Source organism: Lynx rufus, unplaced genomic scaffold (genome assembly GCF_022079265.1).
Source record: "Lynx rufus isolate CCGP_SWC_20201006 ecotype Redwood Valley unplaced genomic scaffold, mLynRuf1.p SCAF_9, whole genome shotgun sequence".
Classification (NCBI taxonomy): domain Eukaryota; kingdom Metazoa; phylum Chordata; class Mammalia; order Carnivora; family Felidae; genus Lynx; species Lynx rufus.
In genome coordinates, this window is record NW_025814897.1 from 21,285,908 (window position 1) to 21,307,380 (window position 21,473).

At 38.2% G+C, this 21,473-nt stretch overlaps 2 protein-coding genes across 2 annotated transcripts; one reads left to right on the forward strand and one right to left on the reverse strand.

Moving 5' to 3' along the window:
• Window positions 1–464: 464 nt before the first annotated feature.
• Window positions 465–1,388, forward strand: LOC124505583 (olfactory receptor 8D2-like). The gene has a single exon (XM_047071566.1). The coding sequence runs from the start codon at window positions 465–467 to the stop codon at window positions 1,386–1,388; it is 924 nt and encodes a 307-aa protein (XP_046927522.1).
• A 19,158-nt stretch (window positions 1,389–20,546) lies between these two features.
• On the reverse strand, window positions 20,547–21,473 carry LOC124505409 (olfactory receptor 8D1). Its single transcript, XM_047071358.1, has one exon. It carries the CDS (start codon window positions 21,471–21,473, stop codon window positions 20,547–20,549), a length of 927 nt encoding a protein of 308 aa, XP_046927314.1.

Consider the following 21,473-nt stretch of genomic DNA (forward strand, 5'->3'; position numbering starts at 1 on the left):
AGACACTGAATGAGCAAAATGAAGATGCCAAAGCCAAAGGGGAATCCCAGGGATACCAATAAGGGAGAGGTTAAGCTCTGAGACATGAGAAGAGGACACAGGCTGCTGCAGATTAAAAAGCAGCAAAACCTGGCAACAGCACTGTACGGTTTCTCTAAAGGTTACTGAATAACACAAGGATTATTTTTCATTTGTAGGAGAATCTAAGATTCAATTTGTGGAGACAAAAGGATTTTTACTTCACTATGTCACGTGGGAGCAATAAAAACTGAAGCCAAATGCACCACCAATGTCTTGATAAGGGCTTCAACTAAGATTTTAGTCTTGTTTTTCAGAAATTCTGTGCCAGTTAGAAATTATGTAACTCATCAGATCTGGGATCACTAAATTCTGTCAGATGACAGTGTTTGTCTAATAAAAGCCTCTTTTCCTGAGCTACTCAGCCTAGCACAACTGGGAGAAGAATGGATACAGGAAACCATTCTTCAGTAACTGAGTTTATCCTTGAGGGGTTAACAGACCAGCCAGGACTCCAGCTCCCTCTCTTTTTCCTGTTTCTATTGATCTATATGGTCTGCATGGTGGGAAATTTGGGTTTGATCTTTTTAATCAGGATCAGTTCTCAGCTTCACACGCCCATGTATTATTTTCTCAGTAATTTGTCCTTCATAGATCTCTGCTACTCCACTGTCATAATTCCCAAGATGTTGGTGAACTTTGTGTCAGAGAAGAATTTCACCTCCTTTCCTGAGTGTATGACCCAGCTCTTTTGCTTCTGCTTCTTTGGTATTGATGACTCCTACATGCTGACAGCAATGGCATATGATCGTTATGTTGCCATCTGTAACCCCTTGCTCTACAATGTCATAATGTCCCCAAGAATCTGTTTTCTACTGGCCACCAGTGTGTATACAGTGGGGATCATTGGAGCCTTGGTCCACACCAGCTACATATCTAGTCGATCCTTCTGTGGAATGAACATCATCCACCATTACTTCTGTGACATCCTCCCTCTTCTGAATATATCTTGCTCAAGAGACTACACCAAGGAACTCTTGGTGATGATTTTGGTTGGCGTCAATGTATTTGCATGTGCTGTAGCCATCTTCATCTCTTATGCTTTCATTCTTTCCAGTATCTTATGCATCTGCTCAGCTGAAGGCAGGTCCAAAGCTTTTAGTACCTGCAGCTCGCACCTTGCAGCTGTTGGGGTTTTCTATGGCTCCATCATTTTCATGTATTTTAAACCATATACCAGTGACATAATACAGGAGAAGGTGGCCTCTGTGTTTTATACCACAGTGATTCCCATGCTTAATCCCCTTATCTACAGCCTTAGGAACAAGGATGTCAAAGAATCCCTTAAAAGAGTTCTTAATGGTGGGTAACTTTCTGGGTCTGTGTAGAAAAGAGCACTTTTTAAAAGAAAAAGCACCTTTGAACATAGATCTTACCTTATGTTTTATTCCTTCTCGTTTTAAGAGAAACTGATTAGTTGCAAATCAAGGGCTGTCTTAAACTAAAATGTCCTAATGATTTATTTTCGTGACACTCACTTTCTCTTTAAGTGCCCCTACTCCCAATACACAATGACCCCTTTACTCTCTCTAGTCAAGCCACTCAAGAAACAGACATCCTAGCCTACATTCTTACTCACTCTAAATATATATACATCAGAAACCTTCCTTTGTGTAATTGTCTTTGCTAAACAGCAAACACCTAATCAAACCTGTTATAAAGTTGTAATGTCTAATGATGGCTGAATGTGTAAATCCCCTCAGGAACTGGCATTTTAATACACAAGAGGGTTACAGAAGCAATGGACATTTGTTAGTAGAATTTTAAGGGAATATAGTTACTAGTAAATAAGAAGAAATAGGAATTTCATAAGATTTCTAGCCGTTGTTATAACCACTGAAAATAGGATCTGTCTTGTGGAGGGGTCAAATGAGGTGAAGGTTGGGGAGGGGATGGCAGAAAGGGACAAAATGATTTGTTATTTTTAAATTTTCACTATAACTTTAATGTTTATTTATTTTGAGAGAGAAAATGAGAGAGAGAGAGAGAGAGAGAGGAATGGAGAGAGAGGTAGAGAGAGAATCCCAAGCAGGCTCCCACTGTCAGCACAGAGACTGACATGGAACTCGATCTCATGAACCGAGAGATCTCCTGAATGGTGAGATCATGTCCTGAGCCAAAATCAAGAGTCAGTCACTTAACTGACTCAGCCACCCAGGCACCCTTAACTTTCACTAAAATTTTATTTTATTTTATTTTACTTATTTTTAACATTTATTTTTGAGAGACAGAGAGAGACAGAGCATGAATGGGGAAGAGAGAAGGAGACACAGAATCTGAAGCAGGCTCCAGGCTCTGAGCTGTCAGCACAGAGCCTGACGCAGGGCTCGACCCACAGACCATGAGATCATGACCTGAGCCAAATTTGGGATGCTCAACTGACTAAGCCACACAGGTGCCCCAATTTTCACTATAATTTTAATTTACATATTTTATTTCCAAATTATTCCATACTTTGACTCCTTTCTGTTAGATCTCAAGATGACTTCCCTCTGGATGACTCCCTTAATTATTCACTATTTATTCTCTCACTATTAAGAATAATCCCAGAGCCTCTATACACCATTAAAATTCATTCATTTAGTCAATCAATAATATTTTCTGCACAACTATGTGTCAGACAAACAAAAATTTCTATCCTTGTTGGAAGCAAATAACGAACCCATGAACAAGAAAACATGTATTATCCAGTGATGATCAGTGCTATAGGATAAACTAAAGCAGAGAAGGGGGATGGGCACTGGGAGGAGAAGAAGCTTGCTCTTTCAATCCCAGAGGTCAGACTCTGAGAAATATGATATTTCCTAGAAGCCTGAAGGAAGTAGGGAATCAAGCTATGTGACTGAGAGAAGAAAACTTCAGGCAAAGAGAACATCAAATATAATCTCTGAAAGAGGAGCATGTTGGGGCACTTTTAAGTAACTGTAGTTTGGAGAATGTGCTTTAAAGAGAGTGAATGGGGGGCAGAGTCATGAAAAGTAATATCAGAGGGATGGTGGAGGAGGGAGACAAAATCTGTAAAGCCTGAAGACAAGTTTGAAAGGTTTGACTGTTCCTCTAAGTGAAATGGGAAGCCACTGATGGGTTTGAACAGAAGAATGATCTGATCTGATCAATAAATCATTCTTGCTCTTTCCATTGAATGGACCTAGAAGCAATGAAATCCAAGTAACAAAGTTCATGCCTATTATCCAATGATAATTTGGTTTCTATCACAACCCACTGAAAGAAACAAGGACTTCATGAAGAAATGGTAAATTCCAGGGTGGGGTACCTAAAATTCAAGATGAGCCTAGAACATCTTAGTATTGCACAGAATAAATAAGTGCCCCCAAGTTTATACAGATGTGTCAAAAGGGAAGACAAATTTACTGGACAAATTTAGGAGAATTTGAATATCAAAATGAATTGCTTCTGAGAATCTATGGTTCCTTACTGATACAAACATACTGACAATAAAATAAAAAGTATTAGAAAAGGGAAAGCTCTTTACTGAAAACACCAGTTAATAAATTCAGAAGAAATTATATAATTAGAAACACAGAATATTACAGCGACCATGCTAATAACTGAATTAGGTAAGAATCATCAATAGAAACTCTATGTCAAGTCTTGGTTATTTTTGTATTAGTAAATAATTGAAGGGATTTAAAAAATTTTCTTCACTTAGATTCTATGAGGATAAAGGAGATGAAGTTTTCTAAGTTACTACTTTATGCCTAAACACTTTAGAATGTCCTACCTTGTTCATTAAATAAGCTTGATATTAGCAAAATGCAGAAAATTCTAGAAAAATAACACAGGTCTCTAATGGCAGTGAAGCATATCTAATTGAACTTACCTTAGTGATAAAACCTGAGACTGAGATAAGTTCTTCTTTTCTCTCCATTTTCCCTTCTGTTTTATTCCTATTTGTGTCTCTTGAACTCTGTATATTCACTCTCTTATAGTTCCCCCCATCTCTTCCCAGCCCCACACGTATGAATGAGTTCGCTTTCTGTTTAAGTTCCATAGTATCCATTTACATAATATTGAAAGAAACAAAAATGTGAACCTGACTTACCAGTAAGAATGATAAAATAAACACAAATTACAGAATACTAATCTGACATATATAAAGTGAAATACAAAAAAAACTAGTTAAAAAATCCATGAAATGAATGTCAAAATATGGCAGTGAAGGAAATTGGTGTACTCACAAAATTGTGAGAATTCTTACTAATGCCATCATTTTAGAGAGAAACAGACTGATGCTGAGGACAAATCCATATTCCTTTTCCTCTTTCCTAATCACCATTAGGAAGAGATATTACATATGGATGAGATTAGGAAGAGATACAACATTAAACCAGTGCTGACTCTCTAATATAGAGGTTCCCAATTCCTTTGGGGGATCAAAGACCATTTAGGTGGTCAGATGAAGAATCAGCTTCTTTCTTAGAATAATGTTTTTAACTGTATAATATACATTTGTTAAAAAATTATACCACTGATATCACAATATTTAAAATAAATTTGTGGCTTCTTTATTAGTGAAATAAATCACAAGAGCTGGTAGCAGATCAAATAATTACTATAATTTGAGGTAGCAGTGGGTACAAATGGTCATGATCAGTACTCCATTTCATCCTAAGGACCCCTATAACATCCCTATAACATACGTACAGCAACCTCAATGTGATAGAAAAATAGATGTGATTCTGTTGGTGACAAAGTCATAGATAATTACATATTTTAACATGATCAGTTACTAAGATGCTGACTTGACAGTAATGTTAAAATTTAATTAGAGATTAGTGAAAATAAACTTCCTATTGAAGTTTTCATACCTGTACACTCCAATTTAAGAAGTGTTTCTCTACTGGAAGCAAAGTCTCCAGGGCTCCATACTCAGTTTTAGTAACTAAATTATCTTAGTGATAAAACCTGAGACTGAGAATCCTAAGACTATCCCAGTGGGCATACCTTCCTCTCCTGCGTAGGTGGAGTGAATTTGGATTCAACGCATGAAACAAAATCTCAGGAAAAAGCAAAACACCCAGTTCATCAAAGATGAGATACACACAAAATTCTTTCCCCCATCTGCCCCCATACTCCCAGGTTAAACAAAAGTGCAAAAAACATAATAAGTCCTTAAATTATACCTCAAAGGGGAGAAGGCATAGTTCTCAGATAATCTGGAAGAGGATTCCATGTGAATTCACACACTACATATATCCGAGATATACAGAACTGACTGCATTGGAAGTGAGCAAATGAAAAAGATCACAAACGGTGACTGCACAGAAAATAAAGGAAGGAAGGAAATAAGAAAAGTGAACAAAACAGACGAAAACACAAGTTTTTGTGAAGGACCACTGCACATACCCAAGAACACCCCTTCTCTTTCTAAAGAGACAGCAGGCACCTGTTCAGTGGAGACAAGAAACTCCCATAACCCCATAGATATATATCTTATGGGTTATACTAATCAGAAGCTAAGCAATTTCTTCCATTTAAAATTTGGGTTACTTTGTTTCTTCTATGATGATGAAAATTTATAAAATATTTTGTTTACGAAAGCTTGCATTGTGTAAAACCATTTTAATAAAATGATTTTGACCTGTTACTTCTGTGTAACTATCTGGGTGTGCATTTGTCTCTGTATATATGATTACTTACTGGTATTTTGCTTAGTATGTGTATATAAGCAAATGTGAGATGACTTTTACTCCTTTCCCATTTTACCTTTATCTTATTTGAACATCTTTGAAATTAGCATAAATCATTTTGAAAAATATTTAAGTGATTCTAAAAAATAAAATATCTAAAGGTTTGACCAGATAAAATAAAGCACTGTCATCTGTTCCCTGTGCAAAATGCCAGAAATTTTTGTTTCATTTTTCAGTAATTGTTGCTGTTGTTTGGTGTGTGTGTGTGTGTGTGTGTGTGTGTGTGTGTGTGTTTTAGATTGTTGAGCCGGGAAAGGGTTGTGCTGAAAAATGCAACAGAATACCACTATATACTGTCTCCTTAACTTTTGCTAAACTGAAGAGTAAGTGCAGCATTAAAACAGAATTGATGGTATTAAAACAACCAGTAGATAAATTGAGGGAGACAGTAGTTATTATTGAGACTGCTTTCCTAACACTTAATAAAACGTGATGTCCCAGCACTGAGGGCTCCAGCACTGGAAGATGCTGTCTCCGCTCAATCCATAATTGCTGAGAACCTATTTGTTCCAGACACTGAGGAATCTTTGAAAGTAGGACAGCTTTGACCTACTCAGATACTTGCCAATAATATTAAAGATCAGATTGTATTGGGTTTTTTTGTTTGTTTGTTTGTTTCTGCAAACGTTATGATCCTCTTTACCTAAATGTAACATAATCCTGACATGGAAAGTACAGTCATAATTCTGAACATAATTAAATTAAAATGTAGTTATAATAATTCACTAGCTTATATTTGACAACCTATTTAAATTCGATGGTGAGTTGTATTTCCTGTCACAACAATCACAAAGCAATTACCAATCATAGAAACATAGATTTTTTAAATCCTGTGATTTTTCTTTTTTGAGTTTCATATCCCCTGCTTTCTGAACCAAATGACCAGGTGCAATTATTCCAGGATGATTGAGTTTGCCCTTGAAGGAGTCGCAGATTGAACCAAAAATCAAGCTGCCTTTCTTCCTCCTTAGATCCTTTCTGGGGATCTATGGGGTCCCTGTGGTGGGGAATTTCAGTATATGATCCTGAAATCGCTTTCTATTTCAAACTCCAATATCCCAAGTACTTATTTCTCCATAATTTGTCATTCTTAGATCTTTTTCATTACTCACTTGTGACCCGCCCCCCCCCCAAACTCCTGGGAAATTCTGTATGGGAGCAAAATGTTATCTCCTATCCTGGTTGTATGGCATAGTGTTTTTTCCTTTTGTTTCATTTTGTTTGCTGAGCTCCTTATGTTGTCTGCCATAGCACGTGACAGATTCATAGCTATCTGTAGTCCATTGCTCTACAGTGCCACCATGTACCAAAAGGTATGCAATTGTGTTGGTGACTAGGGTCCATATGGTGAGAGCGTTAGGACCTATAGCCCACATGATCTCCATGATCAGGCTTTCCTTCTGTGGGGGAAAATATCATCTACCATTACTTCTGTGTCATATTGCCTCTCTTAAAGCTCTCCTGCCCCAGCATCTACTTAAATGAGCTCCTCAAGATACCTGTAGGTAAATTCAATCTGTTGGCAACAGCTATCATCATCATCTCTTACCCCTTCATATTCTCCAACATTCTTCGAAAATCCTCAGCTGCAGGCAAGCCCAAAGCTTTTAGTACCTGCAGCTTTCATTTACAGCTGCTGGAAACTTATGGGTCCATCATATTTGTGCATTTTAAGCCAATCTCCAGTAGCAGCAACATGGCTCAGGGGAAGGTGGCCTCTGTATTTTACATCTCTGTGATCCTTATTGATCTATTGCTGAATCCCTTGATCTATAGCTTGAGAAGTAAGGATGTAAAGAATATGCTGAGAAAAGTCATGGGGAAGAGGTATGTAGCATCGTAGGGTACTAGTTATGGTCACAGTGTGTTTCTTTGTTTCTCTGAAACTAACTTTCTTCTAAGTTTCTTAAAAGTAATATCCTGGGTGGGGGCACTTGGATGGCTCAGTTGGTTGAGTGTCTGACTCTTTGGCTGAGGTCATGATATCATGGTACATGGGACTGAGCCCCACATCAGGCTCCGCACGCACATGTGCATGCTTTCTCTCTCTCTCCCTCAAAATAAATAAATAAACTTTTTTTTTTAAATAAACATTCTGTTCTCGTCCCTTCCACTATAACTGGCAGATGTTACCCTTTTGTTGGAGTCGATGAAAACACACACACACACACACACACACACACCCCTTGAGCAAACTATTACATGATATGATTCAGTGGGCTCATGATGAGGCTTGATGAAGTTTATTTTGAAATTCTTCTCAGGTGAATTTTCATTGTCCTCCTTATCTATTGAGAAAAACTGGGGTAGAATATTTTTCCTTGAGTTATTAAAATAATTGTATACTTGTCTGATTTGACAAGATTATATCAAGAATAAATATATAAGTACAGTTTAATAATAAAAACTCAAAACCCAAATAAAAAAAATGGCAAAAGCTTTAACCAGACACTTCACAAACAAGATAGAGGAATGACCAGTAAACACATGAAGACATGTTTAACATCATCAGTCACCAAAGAAAGCAAACGAAACTAGGTAAAATTTAAACAAAACAAAAGTGTATGAAACCAAGTGTTGGCTAAAATGTGGACCAGCTGTGAGTCTTATGCATAGGTAGTTGTTGAAAATGTAAGATGTACAACCATATTAGAAAACAGCTTGGCAGTTTCCTTTTTTTCTAATGTTTATTTATTTATTAAGAGAGAGAGAGAGCAGGGAAGGGGCAGAGAGAGAGAAAGAGAGAAAGAGTCCCAAGCAGGCTCCATTATCAGCACAGAGTGGTTGTGGGGCCCTGTCTCATGCCTGTGAGACCATTACCGGAGCTCAAATCAAGAGTTGGACACTTAACCGAGTGAGCTACCCAGGCACCCCAGTTTGGCAGGTCCTTAAAAATTAAATACAACTGGAGTGCCTGGGTGGCTAGTCTGTTAAGCACCCGACTCTGGATCTCAGCTTGGGCCATGATCTCTGGTTAGTGGGATTGAGCCTCTGTGCTGACAGGGTGGAGTGTGCTTGAGATGATCTCTTTCTCTCTCTGCCCCACCCCCAATCATTCTCTCTCTCTCTCTCTCAATAAATAAACTTAAAAAAATTAAGCATATGACTGTCATACTACCCAGCGATTCCACTAGAAGGTATTTATTCAAAATAAATGAAATATATGCCCTGATAAAGACATGACACAAAAAAATTCACACAAGCTTTATCTGTAATAGTCCCAAACTAGAAACAACCCAAATACCCATTGTGGGTAAGTAGATTCTACTTACATAAATGGGTTAGAAAAAAGCTTAGGGCAGAAAGCTACCACCACGGGGCAAAAGTGCCCCATGCTAGGTAGCGAGATATTGGTAGTGAGGTAATGGGATCATGAGTAAAATCACTTTCCATCTGATACCAATGTGCTTTGAGTACAAACTCCACTTGCTCCCTAGACCCTTTGCTTCTTGCATACACAAGTTAATGATTACTGTCTGATTGTTTTCTCCACGTTCATGTGTGTAAGATCTTGTTTTCTTCACGTTCACCACGTGGGTAATATCTTGTGAGCTCAATAAATACGGACACAAAACCCTTGTTTGGGACTCTTGTCTCCTCCCCGACATTAGCCTCTCTCATATTCAATTCTGCATCTGTTCTCTTGCTGGACAAGAGAGAAGTCCAGACTCATAGTCTGTGCCAGATGGTGACCCCAATGTGATTGAAGGCAACATGACAGAAGGCAACGTCAAGCCAATGTGATTAGAAGAAAAGCCAATGTGATAGAAGGCAACGTGAAGCAGACATGATAGAAGGTGAGGTGGCTAGAAGAAATGCCAACGTGACTAAGAAGTTGATGTGACAGAAGGAGTTGTGATTAGAAGCCGACGTGGCTGAGAAGGTGACGTGACTAGGAGCCAACGTGGCTAAAGAAGCCTACATGACTAGAAGTGGATGTGGCTAAGAAGCCCATGTAACTCAAGGACTGCAGAACACTGTGGAATGACTAGAGCTTGTAAAAAAAAGAAAAAGTGCATCGGACTACAATCTCTCCTGACCAGGTAAGAGAAAAGCGAAACTATATTAGGATTCGCTGCCATGGAACTTTTGAAAGAATCATTATGGGAGACTCCCTATCTCTAGAACAAGAACAATACATTCATATAGCACTCCTTAAATTATTAATAATTAGGGGCGCCTGGGTGGCGCAGTCGGTTAAGCGTCCTACTTCAGCCAGGTCACGATCTCGCGGTCCGGGAGTTTGAGCCCCGCGTCAGGCTCTGGGCTGATGGCTCAGAGCCTGGAGCCTGTTTCGGATTCTGTGCCTCCCTCTCTCTCTGCCCCTCCCCCGTTCATGCTCTGTCTCTCTCTGTCCCAAAAATAAATAAATGTTGAAAAAAAATTTTATTAATAATTATCCAGCAACATTACCCTTGGTTTCCCGAGCAAGGAACCTTCAACCTAGACATTTGGGAACAAATAGGTAAAACAATAAAGGCACGCCATACAGAAAGCACCAATGTGCTGCTTGAAGTTATTCTTACATGGTCTCTTGTCCATTTGGCTATTCTCCCCCTGAGTGCAGATGATGTTTATGAAGATATAGGCCCACTCAAAGTAAATAAAAAATTTTCCAAGGAACTTAAACCTCCTTATTGTCAGCCAGCCCCTTCGGCACCCCTACACCCAGAGAACGCTGGCTCCCCCTGTCATTGGGGAAAATCTAATCTTTTAAAGGAACAAAAGAATTCCCTTTGATGATGTCCTTACCACGATGCTACTGCCTATTAAGAATGCCCTTACAGGGGCGCCTGGGTGGCGCAGTCGGTTAAGCGTCCGACTTCAGCCAGGTCACGATCTCGCGGTCTGTGAGTTCGAGCCCCGCGTCGGGCTCTGGGCTGATGGCTCAGAGCCTGGAGCCTGTTTCCGATTCTGTGTCTCCCTCTCTCTCTGCCCCTCCCCCGTTCATGCTCTGTCTCTCTCTGTCCCAAAAATAAATAAACATTGAAAAAAAAAAATTAAAAAAAAAAAAAAAGAATGCCCTTACAGTGTTTACAGATGCCTTGGGGAAAACTCACAGGGCTTCTTGCCTTTGGAAAGCTGGAAAAAACTGAGAACATGTATTATACACTGGACTGGGTTCTACCCAACACTCAGAACTGTGAGCCATATTATTAGCTATAGAAATCTTTTCCCTACCCTTATCGGCTTTGAGATGTCAAGGAGCAAAGACCACCCACTTCAGATTTTCCCATCAGTATTCCAGGTAAAAGTTAACCATGGGCAACAAATTGTCAGGTGGACCCAAACGTAAGTTTGTTGGTTTGAAATAGACTTATTTATCAAAGGTCAAATAAGTTCATGTTATCTCTATTCCGATTCATTAGCAAAAGGATGACTTAAAGTAATGGTTAACTTTGTCTCATAGTTTTCATGGGTAATTGTTAAGATAGCTTTAGTAACCTAAAAAGTTTTGCTTGCATGACAAATTGGGATTGAATTCATTGGACATCTAGGCCTTTTCTAAATGGGATGGGATGCTGAAGCATTGGTTACTAAACAAGGCTTATCTGCTCTTGGCTCCTTATTGCAGAGAAACTAAGGATATTTGAATCTGGTGGTAAAGTAGCTTGGTGTTTTATATCTTTCTGAATTTTTTTTAAAACAAATTTTCCAAGATTTAAATTGTAAATGAAGTCTTTTTGACCAATTAAGCTTCTTTGGTATGTTAAGTTACTTCAGAAGTATTGTCAAACAAATAGTAAGTCTTAGGTTACATTGAGTAAATGCTCTAACTGTTCTAGAGATTATATGCAATTCCTAGTTTTAATATTTTTTTGGTATAAGGTCATCACTTGATATTCTGAAGTGTTATGTGCCACAGAAATGACTGAATTTCCTTGTCAATTGCATTAGATCTTTTAATTATGTCCATTTTTTACTCTTTTTGCCATAGTTCTGTGAGTCTTGTTGGAAGACTTCTTCACTGCTATACCTCTCAGTAGACAGGTGATCCTTTCTACTCAGGGATGCTCTGTTTCCCCTGAACTCTGTCTTTCCCTTTTGTAACTCCTCTATACCAACCCCAACTGAGCAATGTTGGCCCATAGGTAGGGATCTCTCTATGCTCCTATTCAGCAGGAAGAAGTTACAGAAGAGAACCATCCACCCTCAGCAACCTTAAATATTTTAAGAGTCAAAACTGTTCAGAGGGGGGATGATATGGGAAACAAAGGCAGAAGGAAATGGCAGATAAAATTAAATTTCCTTATAATCCACAAGGCCATGCAATTGTAGAATGAGCACATAACAAACTTAAAAATGTGTTAAAAAAACAAAAAAGGGGGAATTACCCATGGCTGTCTTCATTACAACCACAACTTCTCAATTGTGCTGTGATCGCTCTTAACTTTTTAAATCTTGACCCTCAAGTACTAACCACAGCCGAGCTACATTCTTTAAAATCAGATTAAACCTCTATATGCTTGTGTTCTTTCAGATTCCTGACCTCTGTGGATTCCCTCAGTTGGTGAAGCCGTATCATGACATGGTGGAGACCCCAGATACCTTTCAATCAACCAGGACTCTGAATGGGCAGCCACCACTCCCATTTTTCAAGATGGAAGAAACATCTCCATTGACTTCTCATCCTGAAGCCACTCCACAAATGCAAGTCCTTGCCCCTGATATAACATGGGGAAGCCTTAAACAATTCTGACATTTATTAGGTATTATATTACAGAATCCTATTATTGAAAAACCTGTCATTTTTGTAATAAATCCTCTTTCGTCTGGGCACATTATCTTCTTAATTGTGCTGGATTCTGTTTAGAAATATAATATTTAGGGGGTTCCTGGGTGGCTTAGTCTGTTAAGCATCCGACTCTTGATTTCAGCTCAGGTGGTGATCTCATGGTCATGGGATCAAGCCCCACGTTGGGCTCCATGCTGCGTGTGGAGCCAGTTTAAGAGTCTGTCCCCACCTCTCTCTGCCCCTCACCTGCACGCATCAGCATGCACTCTCTCTCTCTTTTGCTCTCACAAAAAGAGAAATATAGTTTAGTAGTTTTGCTTTGATATTCTTAAATGTTATTTCTTCATAATATTTTTTTTTTGTTCTTATTAGTTTTAGGTATCATGTGTTACTTTCTTCATAAAAAAGTTTGGAAATTTTCCTTATTTGTATTCTCCAAATTTTTTAAAGCATTGGGACTATTTACTTTTGAAGTTTTTCTAGAATTGTCCTTTGAAACAATCTGGGTCTGGTGTTTTTCTCTGAAGTAGTTTATTGATAACTTTAATTGTTAATGGAAATTGATCTCTATCACCATTTGCTCATAATACAATTTTGGTAAACTGTGTTTTTCTAGAAAACTAGCCCTTTTAACTAAGTTTTGAAGTTTGTTTGCAGAATCTCAAAATTTTTTCTCATGGTTTGCTTTCATTGCTTCTGTTTTAAGGGTTTATTATTGTTTCTCATTTCTTATTTCACATATTTATTCTCTTTCATCTTGATTAATTCAGTCATAGATTTATATTTTTAAATTTTTTTTCTAAAATCAATAGGATTTTGATGTTCAAATCATGGCTTTTCTGCCCTCTAATAATTTCTTCTTTTTACGTGCCTTTGGTGCTTATTTTCTGTTGAATTACACCCACCAAATCGCTACAGTTCTTATTCCTCCTACCTTAGGTGAGTTTGGCCTATGATAGATCTTCATATGTATTTTATGGACAAGATTTACTCTTTGAGATAATTTCCTGTAATCTTAGTTCATCCATGCTCTCTTCTGTAGGTGCAGAGACACGTAGTTTCTATTTTCTTCAGGAGAGGCAAAGGAAAAGAGATTGAGTGTCCTTCTTTAAGCTTTCTTTAATATTTATTTTATTTCAGGACTTTACCTTTCTCTGCTTGCTTTTCTTTTCCCCTTTCCTTCCAGACTCTAAAAGCTTTCTCTTCCTTTATCGAATCCTCTTCTCTCCTGGAAGTGTTGCCTCTGTAACATCACATCCTTGAATACTGTGTGCACCTGTTAGATTTCTTCCCTATAGTCAATGTTCTGGTTTACCAGGTCTACTTTTTCAGTATTTTTTTTGTATTTAAGATGGACATTTTAGTTTTCATGGACCAATATCTTTGCTAGAATCTAGGTAATTTGAAGTTGGTAGTGTTATCTATTATCTAGCTATGCTGAAGGTGTAGTGTTTATGTCATTTTACCTGTTCTTCTAGTTGAGCTATATAGCTTTTAGGAGGACATATGGAGAGATTTAAATCTAAGCAAGTATTATTATTTTCTGTTGAATTACAACCACCAAATTGCTACTGTTCTCATTTCTCTTACCATAGGTCAGTTTTGCCTGTGGTAGATCTTCATACGTATTTTACGGACAAGAAAATACATCATTACTTCAGCTACCCCAAAGTTCTGGACAAAATACTTTGCAACTAAAAAGGTTTAGCCAAATAATCAAAGTTGAAAAGACTCACAATACTATGTGCTGGTAAGGATCTTGGGTAGCTGGAACTCTCATACATGGCTGGTGGCTGTATGGCACTACCAACCACCTTTGGAAAATAGTTTGACATTATTTTCTAAGGGTAAATATTTTCTAAAGCTAAGTAACCTACTATATAAACCCAATAGACATATACCCAGGAGTGGGTATATACCCCAGAGAAATGATTATATATATTAACCAAAAGACAAATGAAAGTATATTAATAGAAGCATCAATCATAATGGCTCCAAACTGAACACGTTTCCAAATATCCATTAAACAGGAGAATGGATAAATAAATGTGCTTATTATTTATACAAGGGAGACTATACAAACATGCTACAACATGGCTAAGTCATATAGAAAAATTCTTGAGTCATATAAGCTAGACACAGATGAGTATATACTGTATGTTTCCATTCATACGAAGTTCAAAATAAAGCAAAACTATTTAATTGTACTCTTGGTAGGAAGTGGGCACTGACTGGGAAGAAGCATGAGAAAGCCTTGAGTGTGAAGCTAATGTTCTATTTATATCTTTATCTGGATAGTCACTAAAGGGGTATAAACATAATTAAAAATTCAAAGAGCTGTATTCTTAAGCATTTTGTGTATACACATATATAAAAATTCACGAGATGCAGTGGAAAAATGTCTTCCAAATGCTTCTGGTAGAAGATAAGACTACTTCAATACCTCTGCCGTCAACAATACCTCTTCACACACAAAAAGAACTTTAAACCATACCTATAACATTATCCTTATTAATTTGCATGCTCTATGATTATTGTAGCTGGAAAAAGAAAGAATCTTAATGCATTGGGGATTTTTTATCCTAGTGATTCATGTATGTGCATGCCATTTGCCATGCACATCTTTTTGTTTTTATTTATTTATTATTTATTTATTTATTTATTTATTTATTTCTTCATGCATGTCTTTTTAAATTTCAATACACATTGGATATATTCCCTATCACAAAGTAATGTTCTATTCCTGCTTTTTTTCTTTTTAAAATTTTTTTAATCTTTATTTATTTTTGAGAGAGAGAGAGAGAGAGACAGAGTGCAAGCGGGGGGCAACAGAGAGGAGACACAGGATCTGAAGCAGGCTCCAGGCTCTGAGCTGTCAGCACAGAGCCTTATGCAGGGCTCAAACTCACAATCCCTGAGTTCATGACCTGAGCCGAAGTTGGATGCCCAACAGACTGAGTCACCCAGGTGCCCCTGCTTTTTTTTCCTATTGTTATATTTATACCATATTTTATTTAAGCCGATATCTCTGAGGGTTAATTAATTCAATCCATTTTTTTCAATTTCAATAGCAAAGCAATAAATATCATTGTAGCTCTGTTTTTGTCAATATCACTTTTATTTTTTTAAGCATACATGACTAAAAATTCAATAACTTGGTAAAAGCTCACAAGAATTTACAGTTTAATATATTTAATATATACTATCAAACCACCTTACAAAAATTAATATGGATATTTAAGTATGCATATTTGAATTTTTATTTCTAATAGATTTGGACAAGTTTAATGTGCTGATTTGCATTTATATTATTTTTTATATTTGTTCACTGAACAATTTTTGGCTACTTTTCTATGGGGTACTAATCTTTTTTATATAAATTTATAATGAAAGTTTATATATTCTTATTTTGGCCAGCTAAAATTCTTTTGCTCTTTTCCATTGGCTCTGACTTTTCCTTCTGGAGTAAGAATCATCCTAATGAATTTTACAAATAAAGGTTTTTAAGCATAGAAAAGGTCTTCTGTCATTTTCCACAAGACTTATTTAGAATTTGTCATAACTTAATTTTGAATCTTCTGTCTTTCTTGATTCTATTGTTACTCAGCATAGACTTGCCTTTTTCTTTTTCCTGAATTGACAGGAATCTGTTTTTCTAAATTCTAGGAGTCCATGAAAGGGGACTGAGACACCCCTCCCCCATTCCTGATGTTCCCATCCAGGGGGAGGAACATCTATTACCCTACCCCTCCAGACCCACTTCCTACCCCCAATTCACTCCTCCTGGGGACGTGGAATGACTTATCTGAGTGGTGAGTTTCAAAGGACAAACTATTCCTTTCTTTTTCACTTGCTTTCTGAAAGTTAGCATACTTTCAGAAAGAAAATGTAATTGGCTACTCTTTCCCATGCAATCCTACCTTTAGGCAGAGACCTGAAGAAATCCAAAATTCTCTGTGATTACAGTAGTAAGTGTGCCTGCTTGCCTAATTCTATAGCTTAGCTTTAAAAGGTTTGTTTGCCCCAAAGTAAACCATTACCCAATAATAAAGATTTAATAAATATATTTTGGTCTTCACTCAATAGATTGTTTATTCACCTTTTCTATTAGTGCAGAACAAGGGGACTGTATTTTACTTTCTCAAACTACTGTACCTTGTATATTGAACCAGAGCTATGAGGAAGTTAAGAGGAAAAGTAGATTTAGGAGAAAAAGTGTACCTAGGAATTTTGGGGTTTTGATAAAGAGGGGAATTTTGACTCAGTGGCATGAATTCACACTTATTTTGCAATATTTTTATAGTTTATAGTTTATGCATAACTTTTAACTAATAAGACCCCAGAAAATGGCTGAGTCTAAGGTTGCACAAGGTTGAATTCTAACCTTCATAGATGCAATACACAGCAGATTTGTTCAAAGGTGAATGAACAATTTTATGCGGGTATACATTCACTTCTCCAGAGGCCACACTGCTAGTTCTGAGCCTTAAGCAAAGGCAAATGTCTCAGTAGAGGTAATGTCCCTCGAAAACTGAGCTAAGTGAGCCTCCATAAAGCCATGTGTCCTACGGTCCTCAGAAAACATAGGTTGTTAAATTGAGCCAGTCTCATAATGCGTGAGCAAGTATTGCTGCAGTTTAAATTTGGGCATACAGTACGTAAAAGAAGGGGCTTTTCCCAAACACATAATGATTTCATTATAGGGAAAAGAGAACCTTTTCATACAAACTTTTGTTAGACAACAGCGGGGGGGTGAGACAACTGTTATTGTTTCCATTCTATTTTTCAGCCATGACCTCAAGAAATACTAAGTTCCAAGACTTATACGACAGGGTTGTTAGGCAGCTTTCAATTTTTTCACTCTTTTATGTTGCTTTAACCTGCCTTTGTGACCCAGACATGGAACTGTGGAGAGCCTGACCTCGAATTCTTGTGGCTAATGCACAGGTTCAAGAGTTAGCTTCCACTGAGTGGGCTCAACTTGTCCCTAAGTTTCTTAAATACATAAGCTCTGACCAGGGCTTTAGTTTCCCATCGTCTAATCAGGAGCTTCCCTTTAAATGGGTGGTAGATTTCATTAATGAACCAATAAAAATGGAGGGGGGGGCACTTACCATAAAAAGAATATGCCATCTTCTATTGAGAAAGAAAAACAGCTCAATGAAATTATTGCAAACCTAAAGACTAAGAAGGTGGCCTAAAGATCTGCACTTGAAACATTCAAAAAAAATTTTTAATGTTTATTTATTTTTGAGAGAGAGAGAGTGCATGTGTGAGGCAGAGGAGAGGCAGAGAGAGAGAGACAGAAGAGCCAAAGCAGGTTCTGCACTGATAGCAGAGAGCCTGATGTGGGGCTCAAACTCGCAACTGCAAGATCATGACCTGAGCTAAAGTTGGATGCTTAGCTAATTGAACCACCCAGGTGCCCCTGAAACATTTTATTTCTAGGAATCAAGTCTGTTCAGGAAATCAGTGATTTCTAAAGGCTGCTCCTACATAACAGGAGTAGTATTAAAAAAGGAAGAAAAATAGGGGCGCCTGGGTGGCGCAGTCGGTTAAGCGTCCGACTTCAGCCAGGTCACGATCTCGCGGTCCGTGAGTTCGAGCCCCGCGTCGGGCTCTGGGCTGATGGCTCAGAGCCTGGAGCCTGTTTCCGATTCTGTGTCTCCCTCTCTCTCTGCCCCTCCCCCGTTCGCGCTCTGTCTCTCTCTGTCCCAAAAATTAATAAACGTTGAAAAAAAAATTTAAAAAAAAAAAAGGAAGAAAAATAAAGTATAATAAGTTAATTAAACTAGAATAAGAGACAGGGAGGGAGGGGAGGGGTGGGGTGGGGAAGGGAATGGAAGACACTATAAATATGTGGTGGAAAATAATTTGAAAGCCAGGAGCTTTGATCCAGGAAATTACTCATTGCAATATTAAAGCCACTAAAAAACAGTAAATAGCACACGTTTGTCTTAAATACAGAAAGATCTTCAGGGAATGGAAGGCCTGAGAAGATACAGATATTACGTGGACCATGAGAAAACATATGAAAGAAATATATGGAGCAAGACATAGAGAAGAAAAGCCACATTAAGGGGCAGGTGGTCAAGGCCATGACGAAAGCCTAGGACCTCGTGAAACAAACCAGTGGGAAGATGTGTTCTTCGTGGGATTATCAAAAAGGATGGAGCTAAAGATAGATAAACTTTGTTAGAACAGTGGGATTTTGGCAGATCCAGACCTACTGATTTCATATTTCTTGAGTAGAATAATTTCCCAAGACAAAATCTAGAGAAGTGGGTGATGGGCATTGAGGAGGGCACCTGTTGGGATGAGCACTGGGTGTTGTATGGAAACCAATTTGACAATAAATTTCATATTAAAAAAATAAAAAATAAAAACCATACTGGCAAAGGCAAAAAAAGAAAAAAGTAATTGGAGAAGGCCACCTCATTTCAACTGCTGGTTTAATATATAATAATGGGTGAAAAGAAGCAATGTGAGATGAAGGTTAAAACTCTAGAAATTCCATAGAACATTCTTTGGAAGTAGAGGTAAACAGCTGAGGGATGCAAAACATCAGAGGCATATCTCATTTCAACCTCCCTCCACAACAACAAACAAACAAACAAACAAACACAGAAGAAATGGTACATGAGACTCAAGATGTGGGGAAACCCGGGAAAACATTGTCCAGAGTGTGTGGTACTTATTCATACATTAAGAGCACAAGCTTGGAAACATCGACCACAGCCTCAGTTCAGGAATTCAGAGAGCAATCTCAACTGAAACAAATGTGGGGGTTATACCCTCCCGGTGAGACAGGTTTCACAAAATTATTGTAATGAGTAGTGTAAACCCCACACAGTCCTGAAAATGTCTGCTCAGAGGTCTCTTAGTACAGAACCATTGTGTCATGAGAGAGAGACAGAAAGACAGTGGGGGGGGGGGGAGAGAAAAGGGAGAGAGAGAGTCAACAAAGAAATGGAACAGAAATGAAGAGATTTTGAGTATGCTGAATAAAAAAAAAAGAGCAAAAGCATTTTGCCATTCTCTCTCTGAAACTTTTTCTTTCTTTCTTTCTTTCTTTCTTTCTTTCTTTCTTTCTTTTCTTTTCTTTTCTTTCTTTCTTCCTTCTTTTTATTTCTTCTTTCTTTCTTTCTTTCTTTTCTTCTTTCTTTTTTTCTTTCTTTTTTCTGTCTTTCTTTCTTCCCTCTTTTTCTTTCTTCTTTCTTCTTTCTTTCGTCTTTCTTTTTCTTGTGTATTTGCCTCATTCCCTCAAGAATTAATGGAGATCCATGGGGCACCTGGGTGGCTCACTCAGTTAAGCTTCTGACTTCAGCTCAGGTCATGATCTCACAGTCTGTGAGTTCGAGCCCCGTGTCGGGCTTTGTGCTGACAGCTCAGAGTCTGGAGCCTGCTTTGGATTCTGTGTCTCCCTCTCTCTCTCTGCCCCTCCCCCAGTCATGCTCTCTCTCTCTCTCTCTCTCTCTGTCTCTCAAAAATAAATAAACATTAAAAAAATTTTAAACAAAGAATTAATGGAGATCCCTAAATTCTACTCCTGAAACCAATATTGCCCTATAAGTTAACTAACTAGAATTTAAATAAAAACTTGAAACAAACAAAAAAAGAATAATGGATATCTGGGATGGAGTTACATACCTCTTAGCATTCTTATCAGGGGACAAGTTACCACCTTCTACACAGCAGGTATTCAATAAGCAAACACAGGATGTTAGGAATAAAAGAATAACACTGGAGAAAATATGAATTCTATTCCTCTTCTACCACAGTAAGTGAGAAAAAATAAAACTATCTAAACTTCAGTTTTCTTGTCCAAAAATAAGAATACTAATACCCATTTTACTAAATGCCTTTTTATTTCGTTGAGAAAATGGAATCAATTACAGATGGGGAAGTATTTTAACAATCCAGATAGGATGCATATTAGAATAGCAGGGCAAAATGAACAAAAATAACATGCTTCACTAGAACCTTCATTTCTCCCATCTATAAATCTCCAAAAGCAAGACTCATTTCCTCACCAAAACCTTCCTCAATGCTTTCTTTACATCCTTGTTTCTCAGACTGTATATTAAAGGGTTCAGCATGGGGATCACTGTGGTGTAAAACACTGAGGACACCTTCTCCTGTTCCAGGGAGTTACTGGAAGGGGGCTTGAAATACATGAATGTGATCGACCCAAAGAAGATCCCCACAGCCATGAGATGAGAGCTGCAAGTTCCAAAAGCTTTGGACCGGCCCCCTGAGGATTGGATGTGAAGGATGCTGTGGAAGATGAAGGCGTAGGAAATGAAGACAGCTAGTGTGGGCACCAAGGTGTTAAGTCCCGCAATGATAAAAAGCAGCTGCTCATTGAGGTATGTATTGGAGCAGGAGAGATTGAGGAGAGGAAGGACATCACAGAAGTAATGGCTGATGATGTGGGATCTGCAGAAAGACAGTTTCATCATGGCACTTGTATGGGCCATGGCAGAGAGAAAGCCCAGGATGAAGGCAACCAGCACCAGCAGTGAGCAGACCGGAGAGGACATGATCACACTGTAAAGCAGGGGGCTACAGATAGCAACGTAGCGATCATATGCCATCACAGTCAGGAGGTAACCCTCAGCCACTACAAAAACTACAAAGAAAAACAGCTGTGCCATGCATTCAGAATAAAGGATCATATTCTTCTTCCCTAAGAAGTTCACCAGCATTTTGGGCGTAATGACAGAGGAATAGCAGAGATCGACGAAGGACAAGCTGCTGAGGAAGTAGTACATGGGGGTGTGAAGCCAAGGGCTTACTGTAATCAGGAGAATCAAGCCCAAGTTCCCCACCACTGTCACTATATAGATTCCCAGGAACAGGAGGAAGAGAGGCAGCTGGAGCTCTGGCCGCTGTGTTAAACCCACTAACACAAACTTAGTTGCCGTGGAATGATTTCCTGCAACCAT